The sequence below is a fragment of the Calidris pugnax genome, unplaced genomic scaffold, assembly GCF_001431845.1.
Source record: "Calidris pugnax isolate Ruff unplaced genomic scaffold, ASM143184v1 scaffold286, whole genome shotgun sequence".
NCBI classification, from domain to species: domain Eukaryota; kingdom Metazoa; phylum Chordata; class Aves; order Charadriiformes; family Scolopacidae; genus Calidris; species Calidris pugnax.
The window spans coordinates 419,975-431,002 of NW_015091021.1; the positions used below are offsets into that span (position 1 = coordinate 419,975).

Below are 11,028 nucleotides of genomic sequence, written 5' to 3' on the forward strand. Positions count from 1 at the left end.
GGGGTTTGGGCAGCCAGCCCTTCTGCAGCCAGGGATCAGCACTCACACGAGCTCACCAACGGGGAAATCAAGTGATGATCCCACAGACCAGAGCTCTGGGCCCGCTCACATCCAGCCCTTTGCTGGCTTTTACTCCCCTCCTTTATAAAACCAAGGGGAAGAATCCCCAGCTCATGACTCACAGCCCCGCAAGCGCAAGCTCTCCCCTCCCATTAAACCCAAGCCCACAGCCTTCAGCTCTATTAGGCCGGCTAATTGCCTTTAATTCACTTGAAAACACCGCTCTAACTGCGGGTAGGATTGCTACCTCCTCAGCTCCATATGCTTCTACCTCCTTTGCTCTGAGCGCTGCGTCCTGCCCACAGCCTTTTAAAAATAAAGTGAGTTTCCCACAGGGAGGTCCGGGCCCCGCGAGCGGAACGGGGGGGCTGTCAGAGCTGTTTACTCCCAGGCTGTTATTTGTGGTTTCCCCTGGGCAGCGAGTCGGTTGTTCCATTCTTCTGCCCCATCTCTTCAGCGCCGTGTTTATATCTTTGTTCTTCGGGAGGAGGAAGAAAAGGAAACCGAGTGGAAAGGACAGATAACACCCTGCACGCCGCTTCCGGAGGGGACCCATCGGGAGCCTTCTTAGAGCCCTTCCAGGTCGTCGGAAATGAAGCAAGACGTTTTTTTGGTTTGGGTTTTTTTTGTTTGTTTTTTTTCACAAGACAAATTTGAAAATTTCCCTGAGCTCTGCAAGCCCTGATACAAGCTCACACCACCAGTTACAACAGCAGGACAAAAGACCTCACCCCTGGGAGGCTGAAGACCACGTTTTGCTGCCCTAAAGACTAACATGAAAAAAAAAGAAACCCAGAGCAGAAACCGAAACCTACAGCAGAAATTGCAGCTGAACTCCTCCAGAAAGACAGCAGCTACCCCAACCCCTTCCAGCTGAGCCTCAGCCCTGCTCTAAGGGCAGTTTTATACCTGGAAAAGGGGTGCAGCTGAGCAGGATTGATGGGGCTGGCAGACACATGCCCTTAGCCAGGAGCAGGGGGGTTTAAAGAACAAGCATTGGCTCCCCAGGGTCTAATTCACTGCTCTGTCAGAGACACCCCAATCCTCTTTTGACCCAGCCAAGGAGAAAGAATAAAATGCAAACTGAAAAGAAACTTCTCTGAGCAAATCGGCTTAAAGACTATCTGTAAGACATCACTAGATTAGTGCCACACGTTACAAACACTGCGGTGCTGTGACCTGCAGCTGATGGCAACACCTTGCACAACTAGTTTTTCCCTTTGCAAACTGCATAGGGACTGCACACTTAAAAAGCATCCACTTTTTGGGAAGAACAATTCCACTAAGGAGGTAACTGTAGCATATAATATATAAAAACTTAGAGGGAGGAGAAATTCATGACCACATCTGCAGGGTAAAACCTGCTCCTCCAGCGCCGCACGCTGAATATCAGCAGGGGCAGGAGCAGCTCGTGCATCCACGGGCACAAAGGTCCCAGCCCAGGTCTGCCAGGAACAGATGTGTTTTCCAAGAAGAGTTTTTCCAAAGAGACTCTCAGGCTTCAAGGTCTGAGCAAGAACCTGGACCCAACTTGCATCCTCACCGATGAAGCGACCAGGTCACATCACAAGCGCTGGGGCTCGCAACGGTTCCGTACTCAAATACTCCTTGAGAGGGTTGAAAAAGGGTGAACTGAAGAAGCAGAAATCCTTGCTCAACTGCATCGTTCTTCTGGGGCTGAACTTCAGACTGCTACCCCTTGGCAACTCGCTGTGGCAACCCCGAAAGGCAAAAAGGCTCCATGACCTGCAGTGCTACACGGAAGCAGCACAGACACTCCCGTCACCCCCACAGCTCTGCTGTTGAGGACAACAGCATCACGGCTCATCAGCCACATCCAGCAGAGCTGCTAAGCTCTCCCAGGGTAAAAACAACTCCATGACATTCCAACTTTCTTCTGCTTCGGTCCCAGACCTCCCACCGGCACGAGGTCAAACCTTCCCCGGCCACGCTCTGGGCTGGTGGATGTTCAAGCTGGGAAAAGCAGGTCTTTCACCCAGTAGTTGCTCCTTTCCTGTCCTCCTATGTCCACTCCCTGGGGAGGACTACAGGGTGCTGGATGGAGGTATTACTGGAAATCCCACCAGAAAAAGGGTACTTTAAAGAGCTTTCAAGGTATTTGTAAAGGCCAGAGGGAAACACCAGGGCTGCAGGGAGGCAGTGAATGAACACGGTGCTATAACTGCTGGCCAAGACTTCCTGGTCCTCTTCTGTAGCTCCCTTCAGAAGGAGATGAAGCCCTCAAATCTCTCTTTTCTCCTCTTGTCCTCTTTTCCTCTCAGCTGTCTTCCCTTTTGCCTTCTTCTCCAAGCTCCAACCAAGAAGCCCCACAGGCCAGGAGGTTCACAGCTCTCCAGAGCTGCCACACTCAAACATGAGCAGTTTTTGGAGCATGGCCTGTCCTCTGTATCTCTGTGGTTTGGCCATGAGGTCACGGCAGCTGTCCCATTGACCATCCCGCAGAGGGAACCTCTGATGCTGCTGAGGCAGCAGAAGGCTGCTGGAACCTTCCAACACTTTCCAACAGCTCCACGATGCCCAAGCTGACTCCTCTCCGAGATCCTCAGTGTGGTGGCTCTGCCCTCCTTTTGGCTTGTGTGTGAGAGCGAGCTGAGGTGGTACATACATCATTTCAGGTCCTCCAAAGGTATCAGCTCCCACGGATTTCAAGCCCAGGTGGCAGGAGCAGGGACGGGGAGCGGTGGTGCCCGGACCCATGCTGCTGGGGTACACTCAGCCTGTGGCCGTGGGGCCACCCAAGAGACTCGTCGAAAAAGAAATGTGGGGTTTAGGGTTTGCAGCACTGCACTCTACAGTGGACTCTCCCACCCATTCTTCTGGTTTTTGCTTGCCCACATGTTGCTTCCTTCTTCCCTTCTGCTCTTCTTCTATGAGCCAAAGCCCCCACCCAGCAGGGAAGTCTGACAGCCCGCCTGTTATGCAGAAATACTGGACCCAAAGAACTCTGGGGCAGCTGAGAAAAAACCAGCACTGGCCCCCCGCCTCTCCTTATCAGATGCTCTTTGTAAGAAGAACAAGCAACAATAAAAACCTGGTTTTAAACAGAGGAAATCCCTTTCATATGACAGGCAGCATGGTTATGGCAGAAACTGTTCTGAAATACAAAATATTCTCCTGGAATACCCCATGGTTTATTTTAGACAACTCAGGGACAAGCTACAGTCACCCACGAGCTGGCAGAGAGGGGTTCAACCCTGCCCGAGTTAGAGAGAGACTAATGATAGTCCTCTATCATTAATGACAAAGTGGGTGCCCCCAATCCACAAACTGTTGAGGTTAAAAGCTGGCTCTTTGCTCCTCTGCTCCAAACTGCAAAGACTCCAAAGGACCAGAAATGTCCCCAAATCAAGGTATCTGAACATGCGGTCCATAAGCTGAACGGGACCAGCTGATGGCTAGAACCTCAAGTCCAAAGGCCACAGGCTATCAGAGAAATAAGCTACACGTTATTTACTACACAGCTTCATTGGAACAGATCCTGCATCCTTAAATATGGGTAATTTCTTGCAAGTTTGCAGCTGCCCAGCAGAAATAAAGCAAAAGGCTCGCAAAGCAAGACAGCACAGCCTGAGGGCAGGAGGTAACTTCAGCCCTCAATAAAAAGTTGACACCATGTTTTAAATCTTTGACTCTTTAAATCTTTGAACTTCTGATTGGCAGGGGTGGCCAGACTGTTGCCTCCATCCCACCCTCCTGCTTCAGGAAGCGTCCCCTCACCAGTGACAAACCCTCCAAATCTTGATCCAGTTGGTGCAATCTGGGTCCTTCCAGTGGGCTGGAGGGGACTTTGCACCCATCTCTTTTTGTTCAAATATTTTATACTCACTATCAATAAAGGAATTAGACACTGAGAAGTAATTTTCCTTGGTGCAAGGCTTCAATGAAGCCTTGTCACACCATTTTCAGCCACAAAGAGGATTACAGCAGGTTAAATGGCACCTCCATCTCTTCACACCTTTCCTACATGATGCGAGTCCAGCATTGCTGGGAAAAAAGAGTTTGAAAGAATAAGGGCAACGAAGCCACTCTGAGGGGCTGACAGAGCGAAAGCAATGGGTTCAGATGTTTCAGTTACACTTTTTAAAGTGGAGAAGCAGCAGCGTAATTCCTCCTGGGAACAGCTGATGGGTCAGGGCAGAGATGCCCCTGCTTTATGCCAGGGAGGAAGATATTTCCTGCCTCTTCCAACATAAATAAAATGCATTTCAAGCACCAGCGGTGCTGCTCGGGGTCCCGTCTGCCAGAGCAAAGGGGCAGGAAGGTCAGGATGCAGAGGGGAGGTCAGGATGCAGCACAGCTGGGCAATGCCCCGGTGCATGGCAGCGCCTGCCCCATCGATGGGAGCTCCATCCCTGCCTGCCCCGGTGGTCCAGGGCAGATCTCTGCTCTGGGGGATCCACCAGGGCTTTGCTTGTGGCCATGGCATCAGCAAATCATCAGCATCATACAGCTCACGGCACTTGGCAACCACGCGGATTGGCAGCCTGCACATTTCCTAAGGTTTGAGGTTTTTTTTCATTTCCCTTTCAAAAAGCCAAAAAACGCCAGCCGGCCCCTGAACGAGCCAGTCATACAAAAGCCACAGAGCAGTGAGAGGAGGAACTCTAAGAAGACAACAGGAAAAAACCTCTCCTGACGTTACAGAAGAAGCTCTCCATGGAGGTCCCCACTCCACTCCACTGGGCATACCCAACCAAAACCAGAAGAAGAGCAAGAGAAAGCAGCAGAAAGAGAAAAAATAATCTTCTTGCCTGCACAAACAATCAGTTGTGGAGAGAAAAAAGGGACGTTTTCGGAGGGGAAAAAAAAAAATAATAAATCGCTATCTGGAAATTTGGGGTGGAATCTACTTAAGGGCACCTGAGGGGCCCAGGTCCAGCCATGTGCCCCGTGTCTGCCGCGGCACCGCACGGCCGGGGGCTGGCGGGCGGCCGTGCCGACGCACAATTCTGGGATTCAGAGCCGAATTCTTGAGATAAGTCTTTTCCAGGAATGTCTGACAGTGCAAACGAAGCGAAGATTGCAACATTTTTTCCATAGTTCTCGGCCTCTTGAAACAAAAAAAAAAGGTCATTATCTAACCAGCAAAGGCAGGAATCAAAGCAACAAGCAGGCAGTTGTAAAAGGCGAAGGAGTGGGCATCTGCCCCTGCCCTGGTGTTTCCTCCTCCCTCCCTGCCCTGGATCCTATCAGGACCACTCAGCCCTCCCACACGAGGGGGTTCAAACCCTGCCAAAAGGAATTTGGGAGGTGGGACCTCAGCCTCCACCGAGGCTGGCTCCATCCTGTGCTAATGTCCTGGGGAGCCACGATCCGAGAGTCCTGTGGTCAACCCTTGGGTTGTTTTGCTGCGTATTCCATCCCCAGGGATAATCTGTAGGGTTAGAAGCACAGTCCCAAACCTGTCCCAGTGTTAAACGCAAGGAAATCATAGAATGGTTTGTGTTGGAAGGGATCTTAAAGATCATTCAGTCCCACCTCCTGCCCTGGGCAGGGACATCTCCCACCAGACCAGGTTGCTCCAAGCCCCCTCCAACCTGGCCTTGAACCCCTCCAGGGATGGGGCAGCCACAGCTTCTCTGGGCAACCTGGGCCAGGCTCTCACCACCCTCACAGCAAAGAAGTTCTTCCTAATCTTGCTGGCACCTGGTTTTAGCAAACTCAGCTTCTTGTTTGCGTTCACATTAACAGTCATCTGAACAAAAAGGTCCCTGTGTGGCCGGACAGCGGGTGAGAGGAGGCTCATCCACCCTCACCCTGCTGAGACCACGGGGAGCATCACAGCACAACCAACCTCCCGAAGCCCCCACTCACGCTGAACGCACGAGATCCTACCTAATTCCACATCTCCCAGGCGCCGAGTGCCACCTCTTTCCAAAAAGAGAGGAAGAAATAACTGCAGCGCAGCGGCCACTGCCACGGCCAGAAGAAAAACTGCCTCTACATAAAGACCACGTCCTGCCAAAAATTCCCGAGTGAGGATTTCTTGCTCTTAGCCCCAGAGCAGACCTTGGCACTCGGCGATTAACCGTTAAGTACCGTCCTTGGCACAGGCACAGAGAAACAAACTCTTACAAACTTTCTACAGCCCGGCGTGGCACGCACAGCCTGCCTCTGGAAAGAGATTTAAATGAGAACGGTTTGTGGTATTTGCTATAGGATCTTTCAGATTTTTGAAAGTAAGCATATTCCTTGCACAGAGAGTTCGAGGAGCGTTAACAGGGAGCAGGCAGGGGACGAGGGTGAGCCTCGGAGCTGGTCCTGACACAGCATCCTTGCCCCGAGTCCCCGTTATCGCCCCGAATCGTGGCCGATCACACGTCCCCCGGCAGCGCAGGGGCTCGGAGACGGGGGGCAGGGGGGAGGGAGGGTGTGGGATCCCCTGGAAAGGACACCGTGTGGTATTTTTTTTTTTTTTCTGGTTTTACTAACAGATTTTAAAAGTCTTGTGTCAACCCAGGAAATATCTTCTGCTTTTGTGTTCTTACAGCACCAGAGAGCTCTGGATCCCACATCCAGGGTCGCACCGGATGAAGGCTGGTCCTCAGCCGCACTGTTCTCACAGCCCTGCTGCACTGTGGATGGGGCAGAAGCTTTTGCCCAAGCAAAACCTCTTTTTCCTGATGCCAGAGCAGAGCCTTCATACCAGTAAGAGCTGGCAGAGAGCTCTTCAAGACTCGAGCACAAGGCACCTCTACTCAAAGAGATGCCACTGGGGCGCCTTATCAACCCAACTCAGCTGCTTGACGGCTTTTCTAGCAGGGCCACCTTGTCCTTTAGGGCCACCTTGCCCCTTTAATGATAAAAATTAATCACTGAAAGAATCCAGAGGAAGCCCCTCTTCGAGCAGCTTCTGGGACCAGGACAATATAGACTCACAACACCCAGCAGGACAGTCAGACGTGGAGGAAACCATCCCAACCACAGTTTGGACAAGCCCCTCTCAACACTGACAACTCCCCGACACGCGGCATCCTGCAAACATCCAGAAAAAAAGTGATGCAGGTTTGAAAAGCAAAAGATTTGGGGAGGCTTTACAGCTCTGGGACTCCGGGGGAGGGGGGAGGGGGGGGTGCAATCGCTGCCTTTTATTTGGAAGCGCAAGGTCAGCAGTTTTGGAGCACGCATGAATGGCCGTGAAGCAGCCTGCCTACGCTGCAGCCAGCCAACTGCTGATGAAGGCCATGGCTCCAGAAGGCTCCTGGGCTGGGCTGGGGTCCAGCCGCTTCCCGGCTGGTCTGGACACCACCAGGCGTCAGCAGAGACCCACGGCGGTGGCTTCACTCCCAGGGAAACCAGAGCCTGGGCCCCTCACGGGGAGGGGGGAAGAGGGAGAGTGAGTATCAGCATCCACCTCCCCACGTGGGGGGACCCAAGAGAGTTTTGCTCCCAGAGGGCGGGGGGGTGAGGGTGACCTGGATCTCCAGAAACCTCTGACAGTCTCCCATCACCACCCTCTGAAAGCATTCGGTGCTCTCCACCACCACCGTTCCTGCCTGGCCAAGACCACGTTGGCATCGGTTTGCTCCTGCGCCAGGACCGGCACAGCGTGACATGGGGATGATTCACAACTGGTTTCACTGGGGGTTCCACTGGGAGAATCTCTTCCCAGGGGAAAGCAAAACCCAGGCTGACTGAAAGCAACCGCCGGGCACAGCACCACTGGCATTAGCCCTGTCTTCTGGGGAAACTGAGGCACGGGCTGGCCTGACTCCCTGAGCACAGACCTCCTGTTCCTCGGGGTCACAGCATCTCAGCAAGCGCTCCTCCCCTGCTGACCTCAGCAAACAGCTGGCTGGGTGATGTCACCCCGTGTCACATCACCCAGCGTGACGTCACCCAGCGTGATGTCACCCAGCGTGACGTCAGCCTTGCCCCAGCCCAGCCCAGAGGTGGCCATTCAGCCACTCCAGATGTGCAGGTGCCACGGGCGGTGGGATGAGGCAGGGCCTGAGGGCTCAGCACGTCCCAGCCACGGTGCTCGGTCGGGAACCACAGGGTGAGGAATGTGCCCAAAAACTCCGCCTGTCGCAGCAGCAAAAAGCAGGGAAACTTTCTAGATAGGGGACAGGGTGTCCTCTGGGGACAGGCTGTCCCCCTGGAGCACCATGTGCATCTTTTAGACACTTTAAAACAGGCAAGAGGGAGGTGGGATAAAAAGATCAAAATAATCAATTGGTGCCCAGTGAGCCCTTCTCCAAGGAGTCTCGCATTTTTATAATCCAAGTGTAATCAAAACGGGCTAATAACAAGAGACTACTAAAAAAGAACCCCAGCAGGTCACCTCTGCCGTGGCTGAGTGTGCTGAACAGCCTGCCACGGTGCTGCCAGGAGCTGCCCCACAGCTGGAGGCCAGAGCAATGGGCACTGGGTCTGGTACCCACGCTGAGCCCCATCACGGCTTCAGGGACCGGTAGGGCTGGGAGGGAGCCATCTCCCCACCAGGATCATGGTGGAACCCTGCTCCTCCAGAGAAAGGAGAGGAGGGGAAGGGCTGGGAGGGGGTAATTTCAGGGAAAAGCAAGAGGGCATCACAAATAACCCGCACAGGCAAATCCCCCTTGATTTCATAAATCCGGGGAGGAGGATAAAAGCCATGTAGCCCTGCTGGGACTCACCGTTCGTGGACGACGTCAGGCAGTGGAAGACGTTACCGGAGGTGCAGTTCTGCCAGAGGTCCGCCGTGTGCCCCCCGTTCACCAGCCATTGCTGCAAAAAGACACAGCCCCATGAGCAGGGCCCTGGTGGGAGGGGGCAGGCAATGTGTGCCCCCCATCCTCCACCCCAGGGCATCCAGCAGCCCCAGTGCGCGCCGGCACGCGTGTGCCCGAATGGGTGCTCCCAGGCACATGCTTTTCTTTAGAAAAAAAGCCAGGGGTTTAGAAAGGAAATAGTGATATTTGCTTTTAGCCACTTTCACCTCAACGGCAGAAAAACAGAAGCTCTTTATTCTCTTTAAATGTGGACGGAGTCCCGCGGGGGACATGAGCTTCCCTCCCCTCTGCCGTCCTCGCCCAGCGCCTGGCCGGGCTATTTGAATGCTTCCACGTGATTTCTAACGACTTGGAAGATTTTTTTTAACATCTTCTACTACTATTACCACCCAAAAAAAAAAGGAGGGGGGAAAAAAAAAATAAAGGAAAGAAGAACTTGGTGAAGCAAGCCTGGGACTCGCCAGCTCCACAGAACTGCTGCCTTAAAACAAAGTCAAACCTCTCCCAAAGTAGCTGACGTGTTCACTGGGCTCCGGACCGAGAACGGTGCTGGGAACTCTCTGTGCAGCATCCAACCCTCAATCTTCCCACTGCCTGCAAAGCTGCAGCTTTGAAAATCACCAGGAGGAGCCCATCAGGCTGAGGAGAGGGCGGCCGTGCACAACTCACAGCCCCAAAGGAGCAGAGCTGGAGAGAAAAACTCGTGGTGCTGAGGAGCCAGTCCCCAAACCAGTCCTGTTTCAAGGGGTTTTGCTCAGACTGGCCGTACTGGTCCTGTGGGCTGAAGCCCGTTAGCAGGTGGAGCTCCTTTATGAAAAGGGGAGTGCAATTTGGGTGCTCTGAGGCTGCTCCGTGATGTGACATGGGGACAAGGAGGAGAGGAGACCCCCCTCCTCTGCACCGATGGGGATGCCCTGAGCACCCGCTGCCACACACAACCCAGTGACACCCCCCCCCCCTCCCAGTTACACCTGACAGCACAAACACAGAAAGAGCTTTCTGTCCAAAACGCTTCAAAATCCCACTGTTAGTAATAAGAGCAGCACTCGGTAAGTCATATTTCCTGCCAAAATCCAGGCTGGAAAATAAACCAAAAATAAAAACAACACCGTCTGGTCTCGTCACACCATAAACCCCCCCTCGTTGGGCGCTCCCTGCCCCGCTGGTACCCCGGTGGGGGAGGAAAGTCCGTACTTACGCTGACGATGGTGGAGACGAAGAGGAGCACCAGCACGGTGACGTGGAGCACGATGATCCCCAGCAGCAAAAGCAGCATCTTGGCGGTTGGAGGGCAGAACTGGAGAGGCAGAGGGGAGAGGGATGCTGCTGAGTGTGTGTGTGTGTCTGTCTGTCTGTCTGTGTGTCCTTGTGAAGCCCGGCCCCGAGGGCAGCGGGGAGGGTTCTGAGGGATGCTCGGGCAGCGCCCAGCGAGGGAGGGGTCCGAGCCCTTTGCCCAGACCCACTCCCAGATACTCCCAGAGGGTCCTCTGAGCCTTTCCCCAAGCCAGCCCACTGAGGGGGCATCCTCGGCCACCCTCCCCTGGGGGGGCTTCCGCGGGGGGCTCCCCCAGCCTCTCTCCTCCGAGGGGAGGCTCTGACCCCCCTTCCCAAGGGCAGTGTGCTCCTCAGCACCCCTGGGGGGGGAAGTGTCTTTCATCTCACCCAAGGGGCTACCCTGGCCCTCCGCCGCCGGGATGGAGGGTCCCCTGCCCACCTACCCATGGGGCCACCGGGGCTGATTCTGGTGGCCCCTCTCGTCAGGGGAGGCTTTTCCTGGCCCATCTTCCCTGGCGACCCCCGCGGAGGGTGGGTGGGGGGATGTCTATCTCTGCACATCTTCCCCGACAGGGCAACCCCCTGTCCCTCTTCTTCGGGGGTGTCTCCTCGGCCCATTTCCCCCCCCCTCCTCGGCACCCCCAGCAGGGGCTCTCATTACCCTTCCCGGGGCAGGGGGGGGGAAGCTTTCCCCAGCCCCTCTGCCCTGGGGACTCGCGGAGAAGAAAGCGGGGGCTACTCTGACCAATCTCCCTAGAAGCCCCCCCGAATGGGGGTTTCTCCTCGGACCATCTCCCCGCGGCACCCCATTGCCCCTCTCCCCCGGGGAAAGGGGGGGCTTTCCCTAGCCCATCTCCCCGCGGAGAAGCAGGGAGAGGCTGCCCCGACCCCCCTCCCTAGAAGCCCCCCCCGAATGGGGATTTCACCTCGGACCATCTCCCCCCAGCATCCCCAGCAG

At 54.6% G+C, this 11,028-nt stretch overlaps 1 protein-coding gene across 1 annotated transcript in view; it reads right to left on the minus strand.

Annotated features, from left to right (window-relative positions):
• Nucleotides 1-10,151, minus strand: part of PMP22 (peripheral myelin protein 22) — a 19,418-nt gene extending 9,267 nt beyond the window's left edge. Inside the window, exons 1-2 of the mRNA XM_014955831.1 lie at nucleotides 9,994-10,151; nucleotides 8,700-8,790 (exon numbers count right to left, since the gene is read on the minus strand). Of these exons, the coding sequence (XP_014811317.1) occupies nucleotides 8,700-8,790; nucleotides 9,994-10,071 (169 nt within the window). The 5' untranslated portion in view covers nucleotides 10,072-10,151. The remainder of the gene's footprint in view (nucleotides 1-8,699; nucleotides 8,791-9,993) is intronic.
• Nucleotides 10,152-11,028: the final 877 nt, after the last annotated feature.